This window comes from Salmo trutta, chromosome 5 (assembly GCF_901001165.1).
Source record: "Salmo trutta chromosome 5, fSalTru1.1, whole genome shotgun sequence".
NCBI classification, from domain to species: domain Eukaryota; kingdom Metazoa; phylum Chordata; class Actinopteri; order Salmoniformes; family Salmonidae; genus Salmo; species Salmo trutta.
Genome location: NC_042961.1, coordinates 24,793,266 through 24,819,831, shown reverse-complemented (window position 1 = coordinate 24,819,831; position 26,566 = coordinate 24,793,266). Strand labels below are relative to the sequence as shown.

Here is a 26,566-nt window from a genome sequence, read left to right as displayed (position 1 = left end):
ACTGCGACCTGTACGTTGTCGTTGGCCCTCGCTTCATACTCGTCGCCAAACCCACTGGCTCATCTACAAGTCTTTGCTAGGTAAAGCCCGCCTTATCTCAGCTCACTGGTCACCATAGCAGCACCCACCCGTAGCACGCGCTCCAGCAGGTATATCTCACTGGTCACCCCCAAAGCCAATTCCTCTTTCCAATTCCTTCCAGTTCTCTACTGCCAATGACTGGAACGAACTGCAAAAATCTCTGAAGCTGGAGACTCATATCTCCCTCACGAACTTCAAACACCAGCTGTCAGAGCAGCTCACAGATCATTGCACCTGTACACAGCCCATCTGTAAATAGCCCATCCAACTACCTCACCCCCATACTGTATTTATTTATCTTGCTCCTTTGCACCCCAGTATCTCTATTTGCACATTCATCTTCTGCACATCTACCATTCCAGTGTTTAATTGGTATATTGTAATTACTTTGCCACCATGGCCTATTTATTGCCTTACCTCCCTTATCTTACCTTATTTGCACACACTGTATATAGAATTTTTCTACTGTATTATTGACTGTGTGTTTACTTATTCCATGTGTAACTCTGTGTTGTATGTGTCGAACTGCTTTGCTTTATCTTGGCCAGGATGCAATTGTAAATGAGAACTTGTTCTCAACTAGTCTACCTGCTTAAATAAAGGTGAAATAAAAAAATAAATGATGCAACCTCCACTTGAAAATATGGAGAGTGGTACGTAGTAATGTGTTGTATTGGATTTACCCCAAACATAACACGTTGTATTCAGGACAAAAAGTGAATTGCTTTGACAATTTCTTTGCTGTATTACTTTAGTGTCTTGTTGCAGACAGGATGCATGCTTTGGAATATATTTTCACTGTGTCAATTAGGTTAGTATTAAGGAGTAACCATGATGTTGTTTACCATCCTCAGTTTTCTCCTATCACAGCCATTGAACTAAGTAACTGTTTTAATATCACCATTGGCCTCATGGTGAAATCTCTGAGCTGTTTCTATCCTCTCTGGCAACTGAGTTAGGAATGACACCTGTATTATTCTCACCCATGTACACACAATACTCCATAAAACATGTTTTTAGAGATTTTTGCAAATGTATTGAAAATTAAATACAGAAATATATCATTTACATAAGTATTCACACCCCTTTGCTATTACACTCCAAATTGAGCTCAGGTGCATCCAATTTACTTTGATCATCCTTGAGGTGTTACTACAACTTGATTGGAGTCCACCTGTGACCAATAACATTTTTTTGGACATGATTTAGAAAGAAACACACCTGTCTACACTGAGTGTACAAAACATTAGGAACACTTTCCTAATATTGAGTCGCACCCACTTTTGCCCTCAGAACAGCCTCAATTCGTCGGGGCATGGACTCTACAAGGTGTCGAAAGCGTTCCACAGGGATGCTGGCCCACGTTGACTTCACAATCCCTCTACAGTTGTGTCACATTCACTGGATGCCCTTTGGGTGGTGGACCATTCTTGATACACATGGGAAACTGTTGAGCATGAAAAACCCAGCAGAGTTGCAGTTCTTGACACGTCTCAAGGCTTAAAAATCATTCTTTGACCTGTCTCCTCCCCTTCATCTACACTGATTTGAAGTGGATTGAACAAGTGACATCAGTAAGGGATCATAGCTTTCACCTGGATTCACCTTGTCAGTCTATGGAACTGTCCATAGATCTCAGATAAATAATTGTGATGAGGCATATGTCTGGGGGAGGGTATAAAACCATTTGCAAAGTGTTGAAAGTTTCCAAGAGAACAGTGGTCTCATCATTGAGAAACTGAAAAAATATGGAACTACCCAGACTCTGCCTGGAGCTGGCCATTTGACCAAACTGAACAACCGGGCAAGAAGGAACTTGGTCAGGGAGGTGACCAAGGATCCAATGACCACTCTGACAGAACTACAAAGTTCCTTCGATGAGATGGGGTAAACCTGCCAGAAGGACAACAGTCTCTACACCAATTCAACAATCTGGACATTATGGGAGAGTGGGCAGATGGAAGCCACACCTGAGAAAAAGGCACATGACAGCACGCCTGGAGGTTGCAAAAAAAGGCACATGAAAGACTCTGAGAGCATAAGGTAAAATATTCTGTGGTCTGATGAGACAAAAATGGAAGTCTTTGACCTGAATGCAAAGCGCTATGTCTGGAGAAAACCAGGCACAGCTCATCACCCGTCTAACACAATCCCTACTGTGAAGCATGGTCGTTGCAGCATTATGCTATGGTGATACTTTTCAGTGGCAGGGACTGGGAGACTGGTAAGGATAGAGGTAACAATGAATTGAGCCAAATACAGGAAAATCCTTGATGAGAACCTGCTTCAGAATGCAAACGACCTTAGACTGGAGCGAAGATTTACGTTCCAACAGGACAATGTCCCCAAGCATACAGTCAAAGCAATGCTGGAATGGCTTCAGAACAATAAATCAAATCAAATTTATTTATATAGCCCTTCGTATATCAGCTGAAATCTCAAAGTGCTGTACAGAAACCCAGCCTAAAACCCCAAACAGCAAGCAATGCATGTGAAAGAAGCACGGTGGCTAGGAAAAACTCCCTAGGAAAAACTCCCTAGAAAGGCCAAAAACCTAGGAAGAAACCTAGAGAGGAACCAGGCTATGAGGGGTGGCCAGTCCTCTTCTGGCTGTGCCAGGTGGATATTATAACAGAACATGGTCAAGATGTTAAAATGTTCATAAATGACCAGCATGGTCAAATAATAATAATCATAGTAGTTGTCGAGGGTGCAACAAGCACGTCCGGTGAACAGGTCAGGGTTCCGTAGCCGCAGGCAGAACAGTTGAAACTGGAGCAGCAGCATGGCCAGGTGGACTGGGGACAGCAAGGAGTCATCATGCCAGGTAGTCCCGAGGCATGGTCCTAGGGCTCAGGTCCTCCGAGAGAAAGAAAGAAAGAAAGGGAGAAAGAGAGAATTAGAGAGAGCATATTTAAATTCACACAGGACACCGGATAAGACGAGAATACTCCAGATGTAACAGACTGACCCTAGCCCCCCGACACATAAACTACTGCAGCATAAATACTGGAGGCTGAGACAGGAGGGATCAGAAGACACTGTGGCCCCATCCGATGATACCCCCGGACAGGGCCAAACAGGCAGGATATAACCCCACCCACTTTGCCAAAGCACAGCCCCCACACCACTAGAGGGATGTCTACAACCACCAACTTACCGTCCGAAGACAAGGCCGAGTATAGCCCACAAAGATCTCCGCCATGGCACAACCCAAAGGGGGGCGCCAACCCAGACAGGAAGACCACGTCAGTGACTCAACCCACTCAAGTGACGCACCCCTCCCATGGACGGCATGGAAGAACACCAGTAAGTCAGTGACTCAGCCCCTGTAATAGGGTTAGAGGCAGAGAATCCCAGTGGAAAGAGGGGAACCGGCAAGGCAGAGACAGCAAGGGCGGTTCGTTGCTCCAGCCTTTCCGTTCACCTTCACACTCCTGGGCCAGACTATACTTAATCATAGGACCTACTGAAGAGATAAGTCTTCAGTAAAGACTTAAAGGTTGAGACTGAGTCTGCGTCTCTCACATAAGTCCTTAAGTTGCCGAGCCAAACCCCAGACTTGAATCTCATTGAAAATCTGTAGAAAGACTTGAAGATTGCTGTTCACCGCCACTCCCCATCTAACTTAGCAGTGCTTGAGAAAATCTGCAAGGACGAATGGGAGAAAATCCCCAAATCCAGATGTGCAAAGCTGATACAGACATACCCAAGATGACTCAAAGCTGTAATCGCTCCCAAAGGTGCTTCTACAGAGTATTGACTCAGGTGTGAATAGTTATGTAAATAAGATATTTCTGTATTTCATTTCCAATTAGCTAATATTTCTAAAACATGTTATGGTGTGTATTGTATGTATAAAAAAAATATATGTTTTATCCATTCTCAATTCAGGCTGTAACACAACAACATGTGGAATAGGTCAAGGGGTATGAATAATTTCTGAAGGCGCAGTATATAATTCCCTATTTCTTCTAAAATAAGTTGAAATTGAAAAAATATTTTGGTCCCCACATTGTATTTTCTAAATTGTATAAACAATCTTATTTTTGTGAACTTAAATTCTAAAACAATTTTAAATGAACTTTTCTTCCACTTTGACAATACATTTTACATTTACATTTAAGTCATTTAGCAGACGCTCTTATCCAGAGCGACTTACAAATTGGTGCATTCACCTATAATATCCAGTAGAACAAAACAGAGTATTTTGTGTAGATCGTTGACAAAAAAATGACAATTAAATCCATTTCAATGACACTTTGTAACACAACAAAATGTGGAAAAAGTAATGTGGTGTGAATACTTTATAAAGGCACTGTACAATTTCACATTCATTTATTCAACGTTAAAAATATTAACATCCCAAAATGCCCCTTTTTGTTGATGTTCATTTTAATACATATTGTTTTGAACTGTACAAGTACATCACATTTCCAGAGTAGTCTCTGCTAATTCAGAAGGTATGATACATTTTATGAGTACCACCAACACACTGAATGGGAAAATGGATTCAAAAGGGAACTCCCTCTGCTGGTGATTTGCTGAATTTGCAATCCTAAAGGAGGGCTGTGAATGATTGATGACCTATATCGTAAATGTCTATGTATAATATGGGTTATATCATTACAGGACCAGAAAATGTCACGTGTTTAAAAAGTATATTGTCACAAACAATATGTTAAAAAATAAACTAAATCAAAAATAGTAGTTTATGTTATATTAAATAAATTAATGTTAATGTGTATTTCAGAATCTAGACATACTCCATATGTTAGAGAACACTATAGGTAGTATAATAACACCAAGATGTTGTCTGTATCATGTATGATTAACAGATCATAATGTCTTACGGGAGGCATGTATAGGTCTAAAAAGGGACTAAAATGGCCACTTTCATCAGGATTTTCTCCAAAATTGTTTGTGATACGAATGTAAAAAGAATGTCAAACATCCTTCCTCCCAATGAAGTTCCTATGGAAGAATTGCCAGAACAATCTGAGATACCCAAAACATTTTCCGCTCTCGCTGGCGTGGAACCGCTCCGTTGGTAAATATTGTAAATGAGTAGTTCTCAATCAACTTACCTGGTAAAATAAAGAGAAATTATTCTTGTTTCATTTATGTCAAACAACGGTGGCCATGCATTTGATAATGTGACATGTTAGCCTGACTATCTGCACGTAATGTATTGCTACTGTCCCATCCGGTCCTCATGCTCCCCCCCAACCCCTCTCTCTCTATCTGTCTCGCTCTCATCCCCTCATCTATCTCCCGTAGGAGAGTTGTTCATGGCAGAGGGACGTGCGAAGGAGGCCCAGTTCTGTGTCCAGGAGGCAGCGGTGCTCTTTCCCAACTCCCATTCTGTGCTGCTGCTGAGGGCCCGGCTGGCCGAGCTCAAAGGGAACCAGGACGAGGCCAAGAGCTTCTATGACGAAGCCCTGGCCATCCACCCCAACGGACACCGCATACTGCTGCACCTGGTGAGAGAGACACAGGCATACAAACACAGGTTTGATGAGAGAGAGAGACACACACACACACACACACACATACATACAGCCCAGATGAGAGTCACACACACAAAGGCCTGGGGCACATCAACAGACCTATTATCATCAGTAATGGCAGATTACCATCATAAAACTTACCTGTATGTATGTGCACTTAGCACTCTGTAAGAAATGGTCCAATCGTAAAGAATCCCAGACCTACCTCATCTCCTGATCTCTTTCTAACTCCTACTTTCTGCTGATCTCTCTCTCCCCCCCTTCTACTTTCTCTCCCTGTCCCATCTGTGCTGACCCAGTGGATTAACCAGAGCAGCTCTGACCCCTCTCTGTTGTCATGGTGAAAGACTAGAGAACTAGAGAATGTGAACTCTCCCATTACCCCACGTGCCGGCTCCATAGTGACCATACATTGGTTGTGATGCCGTAAATGCTTCTCCGACTTAAAACAGTGGCTGCAGTGTGACCACATAAGGGCTCTCTCTCTCTCGCTCTTGTGTGTGTGTGTGTGTGTGTGTGTGTGTGTGTGTGTGTGTGTGTGTGTGTGTGTGTGTGTGTGTGTGTGTGCGTGTGTGTGCGTGTGCGTGTGCATGTTGGGAGTACACAGCCCCCATGGGGTAAGAGAGGGTGCTTCTCTCTTCCATATTTGGCCAGTGGGAGTACCAATCCCTGGGGTGATGAGGAGCTGAAACACAGCCAGCTGGCACTGGCCCACTCTGGATCTCTCCTACGACAGATGTGTCACTGTGTGTGTGTGTGTGTGTGTGTGTGTCTGTGCTTGTGTGTAAGCAGAACAGCATATTATGTGGAGTATGGTCAATCATGCTTGCTCCAATCCAAGTATTACCAATCCAGCACCAATACTGCGGTTGCTCCTCTCTCTGCCTGTACCAATTCGAGGGTTTTGGTGTTCGTCCGAACCTCCTATCCCTTAACCCCGGAGGCCATTTTAACATGGTCCTGTTCTTTGTTTTATGAGCTTCATTTACAAGCGAGCTAATAATAACTTGGTTTAACGAGCTACGGTAATTAGCAATGTAGCTGTCGCAACACCGTTAGCGCATGTTCTCCAGACTCGCTCTTCTTCTCTTCCGCTCGCTGCCTAGCAACAGCTCATTCCCTCCATCTTTCTGGGTGTTAGTACCCAAAAATACACTCCCTCAACTCCCCCATAAAACAGTGTTATACAGTGATGATGTAATCTGTGTTCAACATAACCAGCGGGTTACGGTCTCACACCAAGGACGAGGATTAACCAGACAGTGATTTTATTCTATTCACTAGGTCTACGCAGTATTTATAACCAGCACAGGACCTTACAGTGATGAGAAGAACATTGTTTGTCAGCCCTATATCTGTTTTCACACAACTAGCCACAGGAACATGAGAAGGGGAGTATGAGTCAAGGAACAGATATTTTGAAAACGCGATAGCGTTATGAGAGTGGATCACACTTTCTCATGTTATCACACACACGAGTGTGTGTGTGTGTGTGTGTGTGTGTGTGTGTGTGTGTGTGTGTGTGTGTGTGTGTGTGTGTGTGTGACTAAATGTGTGTAGGATGTGTGTATGTGACGTGTAAAGTGTGTGTGTGTGTGATACATTATGAAAGGCAGTGTGGTGTGACTCATCCCCAGGGCTAGTTGGATGGGTGTATTTTCGGATGGGTAGTGGTGGCTGGGTTGGGAAGCCAGTGGATCTGAGCTGAGCTGTGGCCTTCCATGCACTGCCTTCTTCCTGACTCTGCTGTTAAATGATTCTCACCACCTCTCTCCACATCCCAGCACCTCTGCTCCTCTCCTCTGCTCGGCCTGCTGCTTCGCTGTGAGTCAGTTGGCTACACATAGGCCTCTTCTCACTGAACCATCCGCTCTCTTCCTCCTCACACTCTCTCGGTCTCTTTCTCTATTCTTCTACTCACACACGCACACACACACACGCACACGCACATATTCACAGACAGATACACAGACACTCGTGCCCAAACACACAGTCAAGGACAATGACTTAATCTAATAGAATTAACTGTGTTCCAGTGATCAAATGGGCCCTCTCGCTCTTTCCTCCCTCCTTTTCTTCATCTCTATTTCTCTTCTCGCTCTGTATGGGGGTGGCTGGCAGCTGATTTGATCATGCAAATACATTATTTATAACACTTCGCTCCTTCTTTGGCGCTTTATGGGATTGCCTAGCAACCAGGGAAATATATTCTATTGAGCAAGACCTCTGATAACCAGCTAGAAATGAATATAGGAGGAAGGGAGTTGGCTTGTTTGCATGTGTGCATGTGTTCACCCCATTCTCTCTGTCTTTCACTCTCGCTCTCTCTCTCTCTCTCTCTCTGTTTGTTTTCCCTCCCTCTCTTTCCCTCTCCCCTCTCCCATCCCTTTCTCTCTCTCTTTATCTGAATGGGTATGCATTTGAGAGATTGGATTCACTTGTGTATTATTGACTGTTGACACGAGGCGTGTCATATCCGTGGCCCGCCCTGGCTGTGTGTCAGGTCACGGGCAGGTTAGTCTCCTCCTGATGCACTCTGAGTCTGGCGAGCGAGACTACGGTCAGAGGGACAGGGAGGGGGAGATGAAGAGCAGTGATAGAGACAGGGCTACTAGGGATAACTAAGGCTACCAGGGATAGGGCGTTTTAGGGATAGGGCAGGGGTTTTCAAACTTTTCTTACCCAGGGACCCCCGCCCAGGTTAACCGGCGACCCAGGGACCCCCATCAAATGCTAGCAAAAAATATAGAATCACATCTTTTCTTATCATCTGGTGAATGATAATGGCAAGTGGAAGTAATCAACGTTTTAAAATGAATACTTTTGGTCGACAGATTCATTATCTTGACCTCCCCATAGTTCATTAGAAGAGGAAGTGTAAACTCTAACAAAGTATTAGCTAGAAAGGTACCTTGGCAGCGTAGAGAAAAGTTTTGAAGCTAATTTCCTGCACTTCTATGCATTTTGCCATGGCTAATGCTTGGCTAATTCCTCTACTCAAATATTACAACAAAATCAATGTGGCCTGAATATCAATTTTTTGGAATTTTCTATTCAAGCTTTTATTTGATTGTTAGTTATCAAAAATCGTATTATTTAAAATGATATACTGTACACTACCATTCAAAAGTTGAGGGTCACTTAGAAATGTCCTTGTTTTTGAAAGAAAAGCTATTTTTTTGTCCATTTAAAATAACGTCAAATTGATCAGAAATACAGTGTAGACATTGTTAATGTTGTAAATGACTTTTGTAGCTGGAAACGTCAGATTTTTAATGGACTATCTACATAGGCGTACAGAGGCCCGTTATCAGCAATCATCACTCCTGTGTTCCAATGGCACGTTGTGTTAGCTAATCCAAGTTGATCATTTTAAAAGGCTAATTGATCATTAGAAAACCCTTTTGCAATTATGTTAGCACAGCTGAAAACTGTTGTTCTGATTAAAGAAGCAATAAAACTGACCTTCTTTAGACGAGTTGAGTATCTGGAGCATCAGCATTTGTGGGTTCGATTACAGGCTCAATATGGCCAGAAACAATGAACTTTCTTCTGAAACTCAACAGTCTATTCTTGTTCTGAGAAATGAAGGCTATTCCATGTGAGAAATTACAAAGAAAATGAAGATCTGGTACAACGATGTGTATTACTCCCTTCACAGAGCAGCGCAAACTGTCTCTAACCAGAATAGAAAGAGGAGTGGGAGGCCCCGGTGCACAACTGAGCAGAGGACAAGTACATTAGAGTGCCTGGTTTGAGAAACAGATGCCTCACAAGTCCTCAACTGGCAGCTTCATTAAATAGTACCCGCAAAACACCAGTCTCAACGTCAACAGTGAAGAGGCGACTTCGGGATGCTGGCCTTCTAGGCAGAGTTGCAAAGAAAAAGCCATATCTCAGACTGGCCAATAAAAATAAAATATTAAGATGGGCAAAAGAACACAGACACTGGACAGAGGAACTCTGCCAAGAAGGCCAGCATTGCTGAGTCGCCTCTTCAGTGTTGAAACTGGTGTTTTGCGGGTGCTATTTAATGAAGCAAACATTTTTGGGAAATTATATGAATTTATAGAAATACAATTAGGGCTGTGACAGTCATGAAACTTTGAATGACAGTTATTGGTCAGCCAAATGACCGCGGTCACCGTAATAACCATTCGAGTAGGTTTTTTTTTTTAAATGCACATTTTCTCCTCCTCCGCTCCTGACTGCATGTGCTGCTGCTGCAGGGAGGGGTGCATTGTCTAGGCAACCGAAGACTCGTTTTCTACAACACCTTGCTTTTTTCAGCAAGGAGCAACAAAGTTTCATCATGCTGTAGAGTCCATGTTACAGCAGAAATGGACTCAACTGTACGAATGCCCGGCAGTCCTGTCTTCAGTCAGCTGTTCTTTCCTCACTCACACAAAAAAACGGTTGCTTCTGCCAGGAGTCTGACACTTGGTCGCAAGTGGATCTTCCAGCAAGACAATACCCCAAGCACTAATCAAAATCCACAAAGAAATTGTTCATTGACCACAAAGTCAACATTTTGCAATGGCCATCTTACTCTCCAGACTTGAACCCCATTGATAACCTGTGGTTTGAATTGAAGAAGGCAGTCCATAAATGATTATATATATATACTTTTTACATTTAACCTTTATTTAACTGGGCAAGTCAGTTAAGAACAAATTCTTATTTACAATGACGGCCTACACCGGCCAAACCCGGACGACGCTGGGCCAATTGTACGCAGCCCTATGGGACTCCCAATCACGGCCGGTTGTGATACAGCCTGGAATCAAACCAGGGCATCTGCAGTGACACCTCAAGCAGTGACACCTCAAGCAATGCCTTAGACTGCTGCGCCACTCGGGAGCCCAAAAAGAGCTGACGACTACGGAATGGTGAAGAAAAAAAACCCTGATGAAATCAAAATTAAATGTGGAGAATAAATTCAAACACTTTTGAAATTTTGAGTAGGCTACAGCCTGATATTTGTCTCTGCCATAATCACATGCTACCACTGGGATCACCACAGCAAATGTATGGAATACATATTAGGAACTCCTCTTCAATTCTCCTCAACTCTGCATTGGTCAATTATCACCCCTGCTCAAGTCAAGCCTCACTTCTCTTTTTCACCGCTCATCCTTGCACTCATTTATTCACAATGAGCTTTTCCATTGGCCGAAATACATGCTAAGAGCCATCAACAACCACAACACATGTGGAGGTATACATTTGGGAAAATGTAGCTAGCTTAGCTATGATTCAATTCATTTCAATTACAATGTTGCTAGCTAATATGGATATTGTTAGCGCTCCACTGACCGCATGTAAACACAACCACTCCACTTCCTGGATCTGGGCTAAGCTATTGCAATCTTAGAATTCTGGTACACCACCAAAGCTTAATATTGCTAAATAACATGGGTTGGTTTAATCAGTTAAAGCAATCCGTGCCCATTTCAACATATTTCCAAAATGTAAGCAAATGAATTGGGTATAACTCATTGATCCTGCTTTGTAACTAGACCTGCTCCATCTAGTCGGGGTGCTAGCTAGACTGTATATAAAATAACATAGCTCGCTTGCAAGTGAAGTCCTTTAGTGTGTGTATGTAAACATGTCATTTCCCTAAGCTATTGTTGCTAGTATCTTTGAAAGTCATCATTACGATGATAAATGATAATTCCGAGCTGGCTCTTTGAATTGACATGTATTTTTGGCCAATCGACATGCTCATTGGGATTTAGAAAGAAAGAATGTGGTGTAATGCAAGGGTGAGAACTGACTGATGCACGGATGAGAGAGGTGAGGCAGAGGTTTGATGGCTGACCAATGAGAAGGAGGGGTGACGCTTGACAAGTGCAAGGTTGATACTTTACCAAGGGAGGAGTGAAGATTGAAAAGGAGGAGTGACACTTGGCTAGTGCAGGGTATGTACTTGACTACGGGAGGGGTGAAGCTTGAGGAGGAGGGGTGACACTTGACTCGTGCAGGGTTAAAACTAGGCTAGGTAAGGGATGAGGTCTGGTGTGGAGGAATGATTAAGTTCCTAATATTTATTCCGCACACTGATTTCACAAAGGCCAGTACCTCATCCAAGTCCATGTCCATGTGGTTCCTCCTAAAAAGACGCAATCTGTGGCACAACCTCTTCAAGGTCCTCTTCAAGCTCTTCAGGAAGTCAGGCAATTAATCATGAAATATAACTGCGACTTTATTCTCACAATTTTGGCTTTATTCTAAAAATAAATTGACTTTATTCTAGAAATTAAATTTAAATCAAAATAGAGGTGATAATTTCATGGAGTCTGTGAAGGTAGAAACAACATGGAAAAAGTGGTAAGCAAGTTAGGCCCAAAATATGGATTTTCGCCAAGTCAAATTAATGAATTGTATTAGAGTTTAAAAATGTAGAGTTCATCTCAGCCTATGCTGCCCTTCAGTCCCTAGACTTTTTGGGCCTGACGGAGACATCGATCACCCCAGAGAACACTGCTACTCCAGCTACTCTCTCTTCATCTGACCCATATGTTCTCTCAAAGTTTAAATGCATCTGGTGGCACAGGGCTACTCATTTCTCCTAAATGGAGATCCTTTTTTTTCTCCCTCACTCACCTGTCCATCTCATTTGCACTCCAAGCTATCACTGTCACTTGTCCACTCAAGCTTAACATTGTTGTTATCTATTGCCCAACAGGTGCCATTAGAGTTTCTCAATGAGCTTAACACCTTGATAAGCTCATTTCCTGATGATGGCTCACCACTTATTGTGGTGAGCCATCGTGAGCCAGACTTCAACCTCCCGACTATTGCCTTCGATTAATTTCTTTCCACCTCTTTCTTTCCACCCCTTTCCTCTTTTGACCTAGCCCTTTCCCTGTCCCCTCCCACTCACAAGGCAGGCAATGTGCTTTACCTCATCTCTGGTCATCTCTACACCTCTTTACCTCATCTCTGCTACTAACCTCACTGCAACCCCCTTTCAGGTCTCTGATCAATACTTTGTTTCCTTTTCTGTGTCCCTCTCCTCCAACCCTAGCCACTCAGACCCTGTCCAGGTGTTCATGCGCCGTCGCAATCTTCACTCTCTCTCCCACTACTCTCTCCTCTTCCAGCCTATCATCTCTCTCTTCTGCTAAATCCCTAGTCCCCTGATTGTGCCTCTTCAACCCTACTAACCTGCCTATGACTCTCACTGTCCCCTTTCCCCCTGGCCAGCTCAGCCCTCTCCTCTTGATTCCTGGCTGAGTGACACCTTGCTTGCTAACAGAACAGGGCTGCGGGCATCTGAAAATGGAGGAAAACTAAACGTCTGGAGGACTTATCATTCTTTCAATCACTCCCCTCTACTTTCTCTTCCTCTGTACCTGCTGCTAAAGCCACTTTCTTTCACTATACATTTCAAGCTTCTGCCTCTAACCCTAGGAAACTATTTTCCACCTTACCTTCTCCTCCCTCCTTAATCCTCCACCCCCTCCCCCTCACTCCTCCTTCTCTGTGAGCGACTTTGTCAACCACTTTGAAAGGAAAGTTGACAACATCCGCTTCTCATTCACTCCGCCTATTGAGTCCACTGGTACCACTCACATATCATTACCCTATGCCTCAAGCTCTTTTTCCTCTCTCTCCAGATGAAATCCTGCGACTAGTGATGTCCGGCCGCCCGACAACCTGCCTGCTCGACCCCATCCCCTCCTCCCTTCTCCAGACCATCTCTGGAGACCTTCTCACTTCCCTCATCAACTCATCCCTTACGACTGGCTGCGTCCCCTCTGACTTTAAAATGGAAAGAATCACTCGCCTCTTCGAGAAACCAACACTCGACTACTCTGACATCAAAAACTACAGATTGGTTTCCCTTTCTTTTCTTTCCAAAACACTTGAGCGTGCTCTCTCTGACAAACTCTCTCAGAACGATCTTCTTGATCTTAACCAGTCAGGCTTCAAGACTAGTTACTCAACCGAGACTGCTCTCCTCTGTCACAGTGGCTCTCCACACTGCCAAGACTGACTCTTTCTCCTCTGTTGTCATCCTCCTAGATCTGTCTGCAGTCTTCAACACCGTGAACCATCAGATCCTCCTCTCCACCCTCTCGGGACGTGGTGTTTCGTGCTCTGCACATTCTTGGATTTTATCCTACCTGGCAGGTCACTCTTACCAGGTGACGCAGAGAGGATGGGTCTGCACCACGTGCTCTCACTACTGGTGTCCCCCAGGGCTCAGTTCTAGGCCCTCTCCTCTTCTCTCTATGCACCAAGTCACTCGGCTCGGTCATATCCTCACATGGTCTCTCTTATCATTGCTGTGCGGATGATACTCAACTTCTTTTCACCTCCCCTCCCCCTTCTGACACCCAGGTGGCGACACGCATCTCTGCATGCCTGGCAGATATCTCAGCTTGGATGTCGGCTCAAGCTCAATCCTGGCAAGACAGAGCTGCTCTTCCTCCCGGAGAAGGCCTGCCCGCTCCAAGACCTCTCCATCACGGTTGGCAACTCCACGGTGTCCCCCTCTCAGAGTACTCTCAGAGTACTCTCAGAGTACAAAGAACCTTGGCATGACCCTGGACAACATCCTGTCATTCTCTGCAAACATTAAAGCAGTGACTCACTCCTGCAGGTTTATGCTCTAGTACAGCTGTCATCAACTAGATTCAGCCGCGGTCCGACTTTTCATTGAGCGGATGGTTGAGGGGCCGGAACATAATTACAAATAATGTGTCATTTCTTTCAAAAACAAGGACATTTCTAAGTGACCCCAAACTTTTGAACTTTTGAACAGTAGTGTGTATGTGATCGTATACAAATGTGGGAAAGATTTGAAATGATTATGTTTTAGTCAAATATTACATCTGTTTGGGCTTCTTGCAGTCAATTTGCAGCGGTCAAACACCAGTCTCAACTTCAACAGCGAAGAGGCGCCTCCGGGATGCTGGCTTTATAGGCAGAGTTCCTCTGTCCAATGTCTGTGTTCTTTTGCCCATCTTAATCTTTTATTTTTATTGGCCAGTCTGAGATGTGGCTTCTGATTTGCAACTCTGCCTAGAAGGCCAGCATCCCGGAGTCGCCTATTCACTGTTGACGTCAATTGGATTGAGTTCTGGGCTTTGACTAGGCCATTCCAAGACATTTAAATGTTTCCCCTTAAACCACTCGAGTGTTGCTTTCGCAGTATGCTTAGGGTCATTGTTCTGCTGGAAGGGGAACCTCTGAACCAGTCTCAAATCTCTGGAAGACGGAAACAGGTTTCCCTCAAGAATTTCCCTGTATTTAGTGCCATTCATCATTCCTTCAATTCTGACCAGTTTCCCAGTCCCTGCCGATGAAAAACATCCCCACAGCATGATGCTGTCACCACCATGCTTTACTGTGGGGATGGTGTTCTCGGGGTGATGAGAGGTGTTGGGTTTGCGCCAGAAATAGTGTTTTCCTTGATGGCCAAAAAGCTACATTTTAGTGTCATCTGACCAGAGTACCTTCTTCCATATTTTTGGGGAGTCTCCCTCATATCTTTTGGCGAACACCAAACGTGTTTGCTTATTCTTTTCGTTAAGCAATGGATTTTTTCTGGACACTCTTCCGTAAAGCCCAGCTCTGTGGAGTGTACGGCTTAACGTGGTCCTATAGACATATACTCCAATCTCCACTTCAGGGTTATCTTTGGTTTCTTTGTTGCCTCTCTAGTTAATGCCCTCCTTGCCTGGTCCGTGAGTTTTGGTGGGTGGCCTCTCTTGGCATGTTTGTTGTGGTGCCATATTCTTTCCATTTTTTAATAATGGGTTTAATGGTGCTCTGTGGGATGTTGAAAGTTTGGGATATTTTTTTATAACCCAACCCTGATCTGTACTTCTCCACAACTTTGTCCCTGACCTGTTTGGAGAACTCCTTGGTCTTCATGGTGCCGCTTGCTTGGTGGTGCCCCTTGCTTAGTGGTGTTGCAGACTCTGGGGCCTTTCAGAACAGGTGTATACATACTGAGATCATGTGACACTTAGATTGCACACAGGTGGACTTTATTTAACTAATTATATGACTTCTGAAGGAAATTGGTTGCACCAGATCTTATTTAGGGGCTTCATAGTAAAGGGGGTGAATACATATGCACGCACCACTATTCCGTTTTTTTATTTTTGCAAATTTTTTGAAACAAGTTATTTTGGGGATTTCACTTCACCAATTTGGACTATTTTGTGTATGTCCATTGCATGAAATCCAAATAAAAATCTATTTAAATTACAGGTTGTAATGCAAACGGCAAGGGGGGTGAATACTTTTGCAAGTACTGTATTTACCTACAGAGCAGCAAGAGGAACTGTCCCTCCCTACCTTCAGGCTTTGCTCAAACCCTACACCCCAACCCGAGTACTCCGCTCTGCCACCTCTGGTCTCTTGGCCCTCCCACCTCTATGGGAGGGCAGCTCCCACTCAGTCCAGTCATATCTCTTCTCTTCCCAATGGTGGAACCAGCTTCCCCCTGAAGCTAGGACAGCAGAATCCCTGCCCATCTTCCAAAAACATCTGAAGCCCTCCCTCATCAAAGAGTATTTTAAATAATCCCACAGCACCCCTCCCCCAACCAACACTTGTCTCCTCGCAAGGGGATGGTGCAAGAGTAATGAAACCAGGGGTACAAATAATGTTTACCCCTATCTTTACAATATACTGTAGCTCAGTATTTGTATGATTTATTTTATACAGTCTTTTTTGCTCATCTTTATCAATGGTACCAATAATTACAGACCTCACTGTATATCCTCCACTGTGTCTCTAAGTCTGCACCCCATCTTAGATCTCCTGTCTTTTCTTCTGTTCTTGTCAGCAGCAGAGAGAGGAAATATACAGTATATGGGAGGAATATGATGTGGGAAAAGGAGTGAAGATAGTATGGAGTTAGAGCAGAGAGTAGCTTGGCGACTGAGAGACAGAGGGAGCAGAACATCCTCTTTTGGAGGTTGCATCAGAGCCCCGAGACAGATCTCTGAGTTTCAGCCCAATTAATCTGGAGTTTGTGATCAGAGCCTGCATAACAAGACTCGTCTGTTTGACCTCGGGCAAGCCCTGCTCTGGAGGCTGTGTGCGTGCGTGTGGGTGTGTAGTTCTGTGTGTTCGTGCCGTTGACATGAACACGCGTCGGTTGCGTGATACCCTGTTATGCTGCTGGACTCTCAAGACACACGGTGCCTCAACAGAGAGAAGTTCCAAAGAGACATGTCACGCTGCACTGACCACTACTGCCCTCTCACATGGCCACAAACACTCACTGAACCAAACACCAAAAAACACACTCTCTCTCCCACACACACATACAGTATACAAACACACATCGGGAGTAATCCACATCACACGCACGCCTCATCCTTTCTGGGAGTGCCTTTGGCTGCAATCACCCAACACGCCAGTACAAATAGAGTTGGTACAAACAGGATCTTTAACTTGGCAACATCTCAGAAAGCTGGACATGGCATCCCCTCCCGTGTTTTGGTGTGTCCCCTTAGTGTCTCTCCGACACGCTGTATCTGGTTTAGATACTGCCAAAGCTAGATCCATAGTCAAAGCCAGATCTCTCTCTCGCTCTCTCCGTAATCTCTCAGTGACTTATCCCCCACGCAGACTCACTTTTTTGTCTCTTCACACCCTCCCCTCCCCTTTGCTTTCCCCTCCTCAGGGACAGTTGTTGGTGCGGTGCGGGCGTCTGGGTCTGGGGGAGAAGGTGCTGCGGGACGCGGTGCAGGCCCAGAGCACGTCCCACGAGGCATGGAGCGGCCTGGGGGAGGCCCTGCAGTCACAGGGCAGCAGCCAGGCTCCAGACTGCTTCCTCACAGCCCTGGAGCTGGAGGCCTCCTGCCCCATCAGGCCCTTCACCATCATACCCCGCGAGCTGTGAGGAGCAGACAGAGGCTACTACTGTATGACGTGTTTATGAATACACACATATGCACAGGCACACACAACGTATGATCATTTAAATGTACACATTTGTGCAATATATCTTCTCTTGCCCTTTCTCACTCTTTTTTTGCTCTCTCTCTTCTCTCTTGCCCCTCTCCCCCCTTCTCTGCTCTCCTCATATCTACAGTGAGCTCCAAAAGTATTGGTACAGTGACATATTTTATTGTTTTGGCACTGTACTCCTGCACTTTGGATATAAAATGAAATGACCGTGAGGTTAAAGTGCAGACTATAAGCTTTAATTTGAGGGTATGTTCATCCATATCGGGTGAACCGTTTTAGAAATTACAGAACTTTCTGTACATAGTCCCCCCCCCCCCATTTTAGGGGACCAAAAGTTCACTTATATGTGTATTAAAGTAGTCAAAAGTCTAGTATTTGGTCCCATATTCCTAACACACAATGATTACATCAAGCTTGTGACAAACTTGTTGGATGCATTTGCTGTTTGTTTTGGTTGTGTTTCAGATTATGTTGTGCCTAATTGAAATAATGGTAAATAATGTATTTTGTCATTTTGGAGTCACTTTTATTGTAAATAAGAATAGAATATGTTTCTAAACACTTCTACATTCATGTGAATGCCACCATGATTACGGACAGTCCTGAATGAATCATGAATAATGATGTGATGAGTGAGAAAGTTACTGATGCACAAATATCATACCCCCACCCCAAACAAATGCTAACCTCCCCTGTTATTGCAATGGTTAGCATGTCTTGGGGGTTATGATATTTGTGCGTCTAACTTTCTCACTCATCATTATTCACGATTCATTCAGGACTGTCCATAATCATGGTGGCATTCACATGAATGTGGAAGTGTTTAGAAACATATTCTATTCTTATTTACAATAAAAGTGACTCCAAAATGACACAATACATTATTTACCATTCATTTCCATTGGGCACAACATAATCTGAAACACAACAAAAAGCAAATGCATCCAACAAGTTTGTAGAGACTTGATGTAATCATTGTGTGCTAGGAATATGAGCCCAAATACTCAACTTTTGACTACTTTAATACATGTGTAAGTGAATTTGGGGGGGACTGTGTACAAGAAGTGCTGTAATTTCTAAACAGTTCACCCGATATGGATGAAAATACCCTCAAATTAAAGCTGACGGTCTGAACTTTAACCTCATAGTCATTGTATCAATGCTGGAGCACAGAGCCAAAAACAACAACAAACGTGTCACTGTCCCAATACATTTGGAGCACACTATACATCTATGACTATGCGTTCATAAGAATCTCTCAGATGCATTCATAGACAAGTGTATGGTGACACTGTTAACCAGACCAAATACATCCACTCTCAGGGATCCTTTCTAAAGTATCATTCCATTGTCTTCTTGTTAAATGAGACCCTTCAGCCTGTGTGTCTGTTTTACTGAAACCATCATTATGTGATGTTGAAACCACTGATTTGCTTGTATTGTGTCTTAACCTTATTGATCATATTATGAATCATTGTGCGTCTTGTTTTAAACTAATTTGTACATCATTGCCCTTCATAAACAACGACTTAAAATCACTGTGGGATTGTGTCCTCATCTGTCTCGTCACTTATGACTAATCTTCATCACTTCGTAGTGCCTAACCACATTAATATGGGCAGTGGGACTCGAGTTGCTATCTTATGTAATCCTGCCAGCACAGTTTCTGCCTCAACTCACAACCCCCTCCCTCTTCTCTCTCTCTGCTATCTCCCTACCCTCTCTATCCTCTCTCTCTTTTTCTCTCTCTCTGCTTTCCCTCGTCATCTCTCTCTCTTATCTCTTCTCTTCCTCCCTCTCCATTTCTATCCACCCTCTCAGTTCTCTCTCTCTCTCTCTCTGCCTGATGTGATGTGGCCTGGTTGCCTAGCAGCCATCCCATGTTTGAGTAACTGGGGAAGCGGAGAGATATCTAGTCTGCTGGACCACACACACACATACACAGAGGCAGATAATACCACTGGTGTGCTATTCTATGGGCCTGACCGTGTCTGTTTGATGTCAACTCTCTCTGCATATGAGGCCGCTGTAACGAATTGTTCTCTGTTGTACGTTCATTTCTGTTTTGAGAAGAAGAATCCCAGTCTCTTCCCTGCAAGCACAATTTATGAACCCTTTCACGCACCAGGATAGAGTTATAACTGAAGAGTGTTTAAGTCTGTCTGTTTCACATAGGCCTACTTCCCTCACACATCAAAAGCCACATGCACGTCCCTATTTTAAGTTGGTGATCGACACATTTCCTTCAGATCCCTGCCTCGACTACCTCCACCACTCTCTCCCTCTGTCCTCCCCCTCATTAGCCTGTGTGTGACAACTGCGTCTGGCCGGTGGGTTGGAGATTAATGACTTAATCCAGAGGTTTTCAAACCTCTCCTCAGGGACCCCCAGATATTTCAACCTGTTGTTGTTGCCCTGAACTAGTTGACCTGATTCACCAGTCAAGGACTTGATAATTAGTTGACGAGTTGAATCAGGTGTGTTAGCTCGAATAGGCCAAACACATGGAATGGCTTGGGATCCCCAAGGAGACAGCTGGCCTATTCCATGCGGTTGTGGAATGTTCTATATTGTGGCGCGGTCAGGACAGCCATGACAAGGCTGGTAAAAGGAGACATATTAATGAATATGCCTGCCTGCCGCAAAGCCTTTCAGGATGACATCAGATGACGAAGGGCTCCGGACAGGTTCGCTCATCGCCAGGCTGAATAATTAGTCTACGTGCCTTTACACACACCCAGTACTGTATAGTAGGCTAGGGGAGGCAGGAATTAGAGAGAAGAGTTCTGTATTCTCCAATCAATCAAGTTTATTTATAAAGCCCTTCTTACATCAGCTGATGTCACAAAGTGCTATACAGAAACACAGCCTAAAACCCCAAACCGCAAGCAATGCAGGTGTAGAAGCACGGTGGCTAGGAAACACTCCCTAGAAAGGCCAGAATCTAGGAAGAAACCTAGAGAGGAACCAGGCTATGAGGGGTGGCCAGTCCTCTTCTGGCTGTGCCGGGTGGAGATTATAACAGAACATGGCCAAGATGTTCAAATGTTCATAGATGACCAGCAGGGTCAAATAATAATAGTCACAGTAGTTGTCAAGGGTGCAACAGGTCAGCACCTCAGGAGTAAATGTCAGTTGGCTTTTCATAGCCGATCATTCAGAGTATCTCTACCGCTCCTGCTGTCTCTAGAGAGTTGAAAACAGCAGGTCTGGGACAGGTAGCACGTCCGCTGAACAGGTCAGGGTTCCATAGCCGCAGGCAGAACAGTTGAAACTGGAGCAGCAGCACGGACAGGTGGACTGGGGACAGCAAGGAGTCATCAGGCCAGGTAGTCCTCAGGCGTGGTCCTAGGGCTCAGGTCCTCCGAGAGAGAGAGAAAGAAAGAGAGAAAGAAAGAGAGAATTAGAGCGAGCATACTTAAATTCACACAGGACACCGGATGAGACAGGAGAAATACTCCAGACATAACAGACTGACCCTAGCCCCCCGACACATAAACTACTGCAGCATAAATACTGGAGGCTGAGACAGGAGGGGTCGGGAGACACTGTGGTCCCGTCCGACGATAACCCCGGACAGTCCAGATATGATCAGCGGTCATTTGTATTGGAGCCTCAGAGGAGGCTTAGGCTCAATTTATTCTGAACTAGACATACTCCGTAACCACTTTGTGACTTTACCACACACCTATGTTCATAGATTGTTTTTGTGCATGTTGTAGGTTGTAACTTTATGAACGCTCCAGTGATGCTTCGCTGCAGAGACCGTTTGGAGTATAATACCAGCCTTAGATCTGATTCTATGTGTGCTTTGTGTGTGACTTACCTAAGTGTGCTGCAGACGTGAGCAGCACGTCTGCAGAGACAACGTGATTGTCTCTTAATACCTCTGATTGTCCTTAGGTCTTTGTTCTCCCCGATGTATAGGTGGGTCCCAGTGGCCGTGTCTGCTGTGTGGCAGCTTCATGTGATGTCAGGTGGCCTTGGCAGGGTTCTCTGGTTACCCTCAGGGGTGGCTGGGCGGCCAGGTCCCTGGTCGCTCTACTTGTGCACTGTGGGGCTGAGAGGGGGGTCAGGTGTCCGGGCCCAGTTACACCCCTACTACAGCCTGCCTGTTGTTTCAGTGGGAACAACAGGATTTCAAAGTAGTGTTGCACGGTGTACTGGTACCACAGTACCAAAATGTATGATACCAACATTTTAGAAAACTGTACTACTGTTTCATATGAAGCATGCCAAGAGTTTTGTCCCTATAGAAATTGAATTACTATGAAGTTTAAAGACCGCCAGAAAACGGCAATGTTCTAGTAATTGGATTTCTATGATTAGCCCTTTACTGTACTGTGTGTGGGGTGGTATTCAGGAGAAAAAGGGAGCAACCTTATGAGACTGCCAACATCCAGGGGGTTATTGTAGGGCAGAGGGAAGTTAAAGGCCCAGTGCAGTCAAAAATGTGTTTTTCCTGTGTTTTAATTATATTTATATATATACTACCTGTCAAAAGTTTTAGAACACCTACTCATTCAAGGGTTTTTCTTTATTTTTACTATTTTCTATATTGTAGAATAATAGTGAAGACATCAAAACTATGAAATAACACATATGGAATCATGTAGTAACCAAAAAACTGTTAAACAAATCAAAATATATTAAATATTTGAGATTCTTCAAAGTAGCCACCCATTGCTTTGATGCCAGCTTTGCACACTCTTGGCATTCTCTCAACCAGCTTCATCAGGTAGTCACCTGGAATGCATTTCAATTAACAGGTGTTTTTTTATGGCTTCACTATTATTCTACAATGTAGAAAATAGTAAAAATAAAGAAAAAGCCTTGAATGAGTCGGTGTTCTAAAACTTTTGACCGGTAGTGTATATACAGTTGAAGTTGGAAGTTTACATACACTTCGGTTGGAGTCATTAAAACAATTTTTTCAAACACTCCACAAATTTCTTGTTAACAAACTATAGTTTTGGAAGGTTGGTTAGGACATCTACTTTGTGCATGACAAGTAATTTTTCCAACAATTGTTTACAGACAGACTATTTCACTTATAATTCACTGTATCACAATTCCAGTGGGTCAGAAGTTTTCATAAACTAAGTTGACTGTGCCTTTAAACAGCTTGGAAAATTCCAGAAAATGATGTCATGGCTTTAGAAGCTTCTGATAGGCTAATTGACATCATATGAGTCAATTGGAGGTGTACCTGTGGATGTATTTCAAGGTCTACCTTCAAGCTCAGTGCCTCTTTGCTTGACATCATGGGAAACTCAAAAGAAATCAGCAAAGACCTCAGAAAAAAAATTGTAGATCTCCGCAAGTCTAGTTTGACCCAAGTTAAACATTTTAAAGGCAATGCTACCAAAAACTAATTGAGTGTATGTAAACTTCTGACCCACTGGGAATGTGATGAAAGAAATAAAAGCTGAAATAAATCATTCTCTCTATTATTATTCTGACATTTCATATTCTTAAAATAAAGTGGTGATCCTAACTGACCTAAGACAGGGAATTTTTACTAGGATTAAATGTCAGGAATTGTGAAAAACTGAGTTTAAATGTATTTGGCTAAGGTGTATTTAAACTTCTGACTTCAACTGTATGTTCAAATTTTATTTGTGGAATTTCTTTCCTTCTTATTACGTCTGAGCCAATCAGTTGTGTTGTGACAAGGTAGGGTTGGTATACAGAAGATAGCCCTATTTGGTAAAAGACCAAGTCCATATTATGGCAAGAACAGCTCAAATAGGCAAAGAGAAATGACAGTCCATCATTACATCATTACTTCAATAATCTCAAAGATAAAATATATTTTGATTTGTTTAACACTTTTTTGGTTACTACATGCTTCCATATGTGTTATTTCATAGTTTTGATGTCTTCACTATTATTCTACAATGTAGAAAATAGTAAAAATAAAGAAAAACCCTTCAATGAGTGTCCAAACTTTTGACTGCTAATGTATATATACACTACCGTTCAAAAGTTTGGGGTCACTTAGAAATGTCCTTGTTTTTGAAAGAAAAGCACATTTTTTGTCCATTAAAATAACATCAAATTGATAAGAAATATAGTGTAGACAAAAAATAGTTTTTCTTTCAAAAACAAGGAAATTTCGAAGTGACCCCAAACTTTTGAACGGTAGTGTATATATATTTCCACACTATGAGGTTGAACAAAAATATGCCCTTGTAGTGTAAAAGCTATTTGAAATGACTGCCTGAAATTTCAGCCTGTTGTGGTGGGATGTAGTTTTGGCCTGCCTGGTGACATCATCATGTCGTAAATTTGTTAATAGACCAATAACAGATATTTTCCGTTTTCCCCACCCGACTCCAGACAGTCCTAGCAAAATTATTGATTGAGAAAGTGTTCTTTGCTGAGAAGCCTTTTTTTTCCTTTTTGACCATTTTAATTTAAAACAATCACAGTAAGGTACTTAATTGTTACCCAGAAAGGATTTGATATCGAGATAAAAACGGCTGCATTGGACCTTTAATAGAGTGGATGCTAACAATAGGTAATGTGTGGCAATCTGAACTTCAGGCCTGGAGGGCAATTATGTTAGGTCATTGGTGTGGGTTTTCACATTAACCTAGATGGTTATATCTCTTTAACAATCGGTAAAGGAAAACGGCAACCTAACAATACATTCGAAAACAATGTTGACACATGAGGCAGCAGCCAATGAAGTGGCAGATATCCAATTGAAACGTATTCTCCTTGATAACGTTTTGAGGTTGACCAGTTAATGTAAATGAGTTACAGCAGCAGAGATATCACCAACCTTGCCCCCCGGGTTCTATTTCACCAATTCGACTCACCTGATCGCCCTCAAACAGCCTTGGTCTGTGTCCATGTGCCCAACATCATGCCAGCGCCATTACGGGATAAACAATGACCCCTTGTTTCACTAACAGCAGCCTATTCAACCTTGTTAAACTTTTATATGTCATTTAATAGAGCTGTAATGTCTGCCTATCGCACCTGTCAATTAAATGGTAAAGAGATACCTGGTCATCTGCCTTGGTGTCATGCTGCCTTCTGAATTCTTTAGCCGTCAACACCGTGGTGGCGATGGGAATGGATGTGACCCTGCCGGAGAGGACATAAGTGAACAATACTCCATGACAGCTCTGTCTTCATGTCTTACCATTGGGCTACATGAGAGGGCTGGAGTTTTGGCGGCCATGTAAGGTGGCCATGTAATACAAGGAAGGGAGGAAGAAGCAGTAGATTGTGTGGGGGCGGCCATCTTGGTTCATTGCGTTGTAAACAAAGGCTGTTTTCGCTCGTTTGGCGTCGTGGGTTCATCATTAGAGTGATGTGGACCGTGGAGTGACTGATGATGCTTGTTGTTGTATGTCCAGAGACAGTATGCGCCAATTCAGGACAGACGTCCTTACCTCAAATAATGGAAAACACAAATAGTATGGCAATTTCTTTGAACTGCTCGGTTTGATGGTGGGTCACTTCCTGTTCAAAGCTGCCAATTATAAGGATTGGAGGATTTTAAAAACATCCACTATCATATCGCCTTCCCAATATTATCCTAAATTCATTTAGCTATTCAAGGAATCAGAAGGTCATGTTTGGGTTGCCTGTTCTGCCTAGTTGTCCTTGTTGACACCAAATGGTTTCTAATGAAAGTGAGTGACTTAATCCTGCAATTAACCTTGGCTGCAGCCAACCCAACTGTCTCCAAACCCGAAGAGGATTTTACATGGAGTTTAGAAGGAGGTGATCAATTGAACAAGCTTATCTCGTTTCCTTTGCTTTTCGATAACACAAAGTCACGCAATTGCTAGAAAATAAAATGTGGCCTAGGTGCATGCTTTACCTTCTCTGAGAGTAATTTATTCCGCATTTTTTGGAGAGGTTGATCCTGGTTCAATCATATGTTGTCCTTTTCTCACTAGCCCCGTTTACACCTGGTTCTAGCATGCATCCTTTGTCCTGATCTTGTTCGCATTCTGATTGTGCCCACATTTTTTGACGGGTGTAGACAATCAAAAGACACATTGTGATCTGATTGTGATCAGATTTCCTGATCACCTCCAGAGGTCATCGGAGACCCATTGTGTCTGGATATAAGGATCTGGACAGTGAAACCATTTAAATCATCATTATGTTGCCTTCTAAAATCATTGACAGGTGGCACCATTGGCTTATGGCATACATTTTTCTTAAAATGAAATATTATTTTGAAAGAACATCTGTAAAATAATGTGCATACGGGGAGGGACCAGGAAATCTGGTCACAATGCAGACACAGCAGATGGATGATGTAAGTGACACATGTTTGAAAATGTGGGCACAATCGGAATGTGGACAAGATCAGGACACATGTTAGAACCAGGTATAAATGATGCTAGGCATTGTGGTCAGCCAAACCAATGTTGTGGTCAGCCAAACCACAAGAGTAAGTGTCAGTTGGCTTTTTCATAGCCGATCTTTGAGAGTATCTCTACTGCTCTTGCTGTCTCTAGAGAGTTGAAAACAGCAGGTCTGGGACAGGTAGCACGTCCGGTGAATAGGTCAGGGTTCCAGCAGGTCTGGGACAACAGGTCTGGGACAGGTAGCACGTCCGGTGAACAGGTCAGGGTTCCATAGCTGCAGGCAAAACAGTTGGAACTGGAGCAGCAGCACGGCCAGGTGAACTGGGGACAGCAAGGAGTCATCAAGCCAGGTAGTCCTGAGTGTTGTCATGATGACCATGAGGGATTATAAAATAAGATGTACTTTATTGTTCATTAACTTGCAGAGAACTTAAATGTGTCTTTACTATCATACGCCAACCCCCTGAGACAAACACATCCCGGGGGACTGGAAGCAATGGGTCATCTGCAGTGCAGCGCCCCTGGAGCAATTGTAGGGGGTTTAGGGCCTTGTACAAGGGTGATGGTAACTAGGATGATGCCAGCAACCCTCCGGTTGCTGGCTCGCTTCTCTAACCACTAGGCTACCAGTGGCTGGCTATAGTGTACACCTGACCACAGCCTACAGCGATGATGCATCCACCAGAA

The 26,566-nt window shown here is 43.6% G+C and overlaps 1 protein-coding gene across 3 annotated transcripts in view; it reads left to right on the top strand.

Moving 5' to 3' along the window:
* The window catches only part of ttc7a (tetratricopeptide repeat domain 7A), a 42,097-nt gene extending 24,287 nt beyond the window's left edge, over positions 1-17,810 (top strand). For 2 of the 3 annotated variants that reach the window (XM_029753093.1, XM_029753091.1), the window contains 2 exons: positions 5,362-5,564; positions 17,251-17,810. In XM_029753093.1, the coding sequence (XP_029608953.1) occupies positions 5,362-5,564; positions 17,251-17,469 (422 nt within the window). In that variant the 3' untranslated portion in view covers positions 17,470-17,810. Of the gene's footprint in view, positions 1-5,361; positions 5,565-13,216; positions 13,428-17,250 lie in introns of those variants that run through there. The other variant, XM_029753092.1, reaches the window with a different exon arrangement.
* Positions 17,811-26,566: the final 8,756 nt, after the last annotated feature.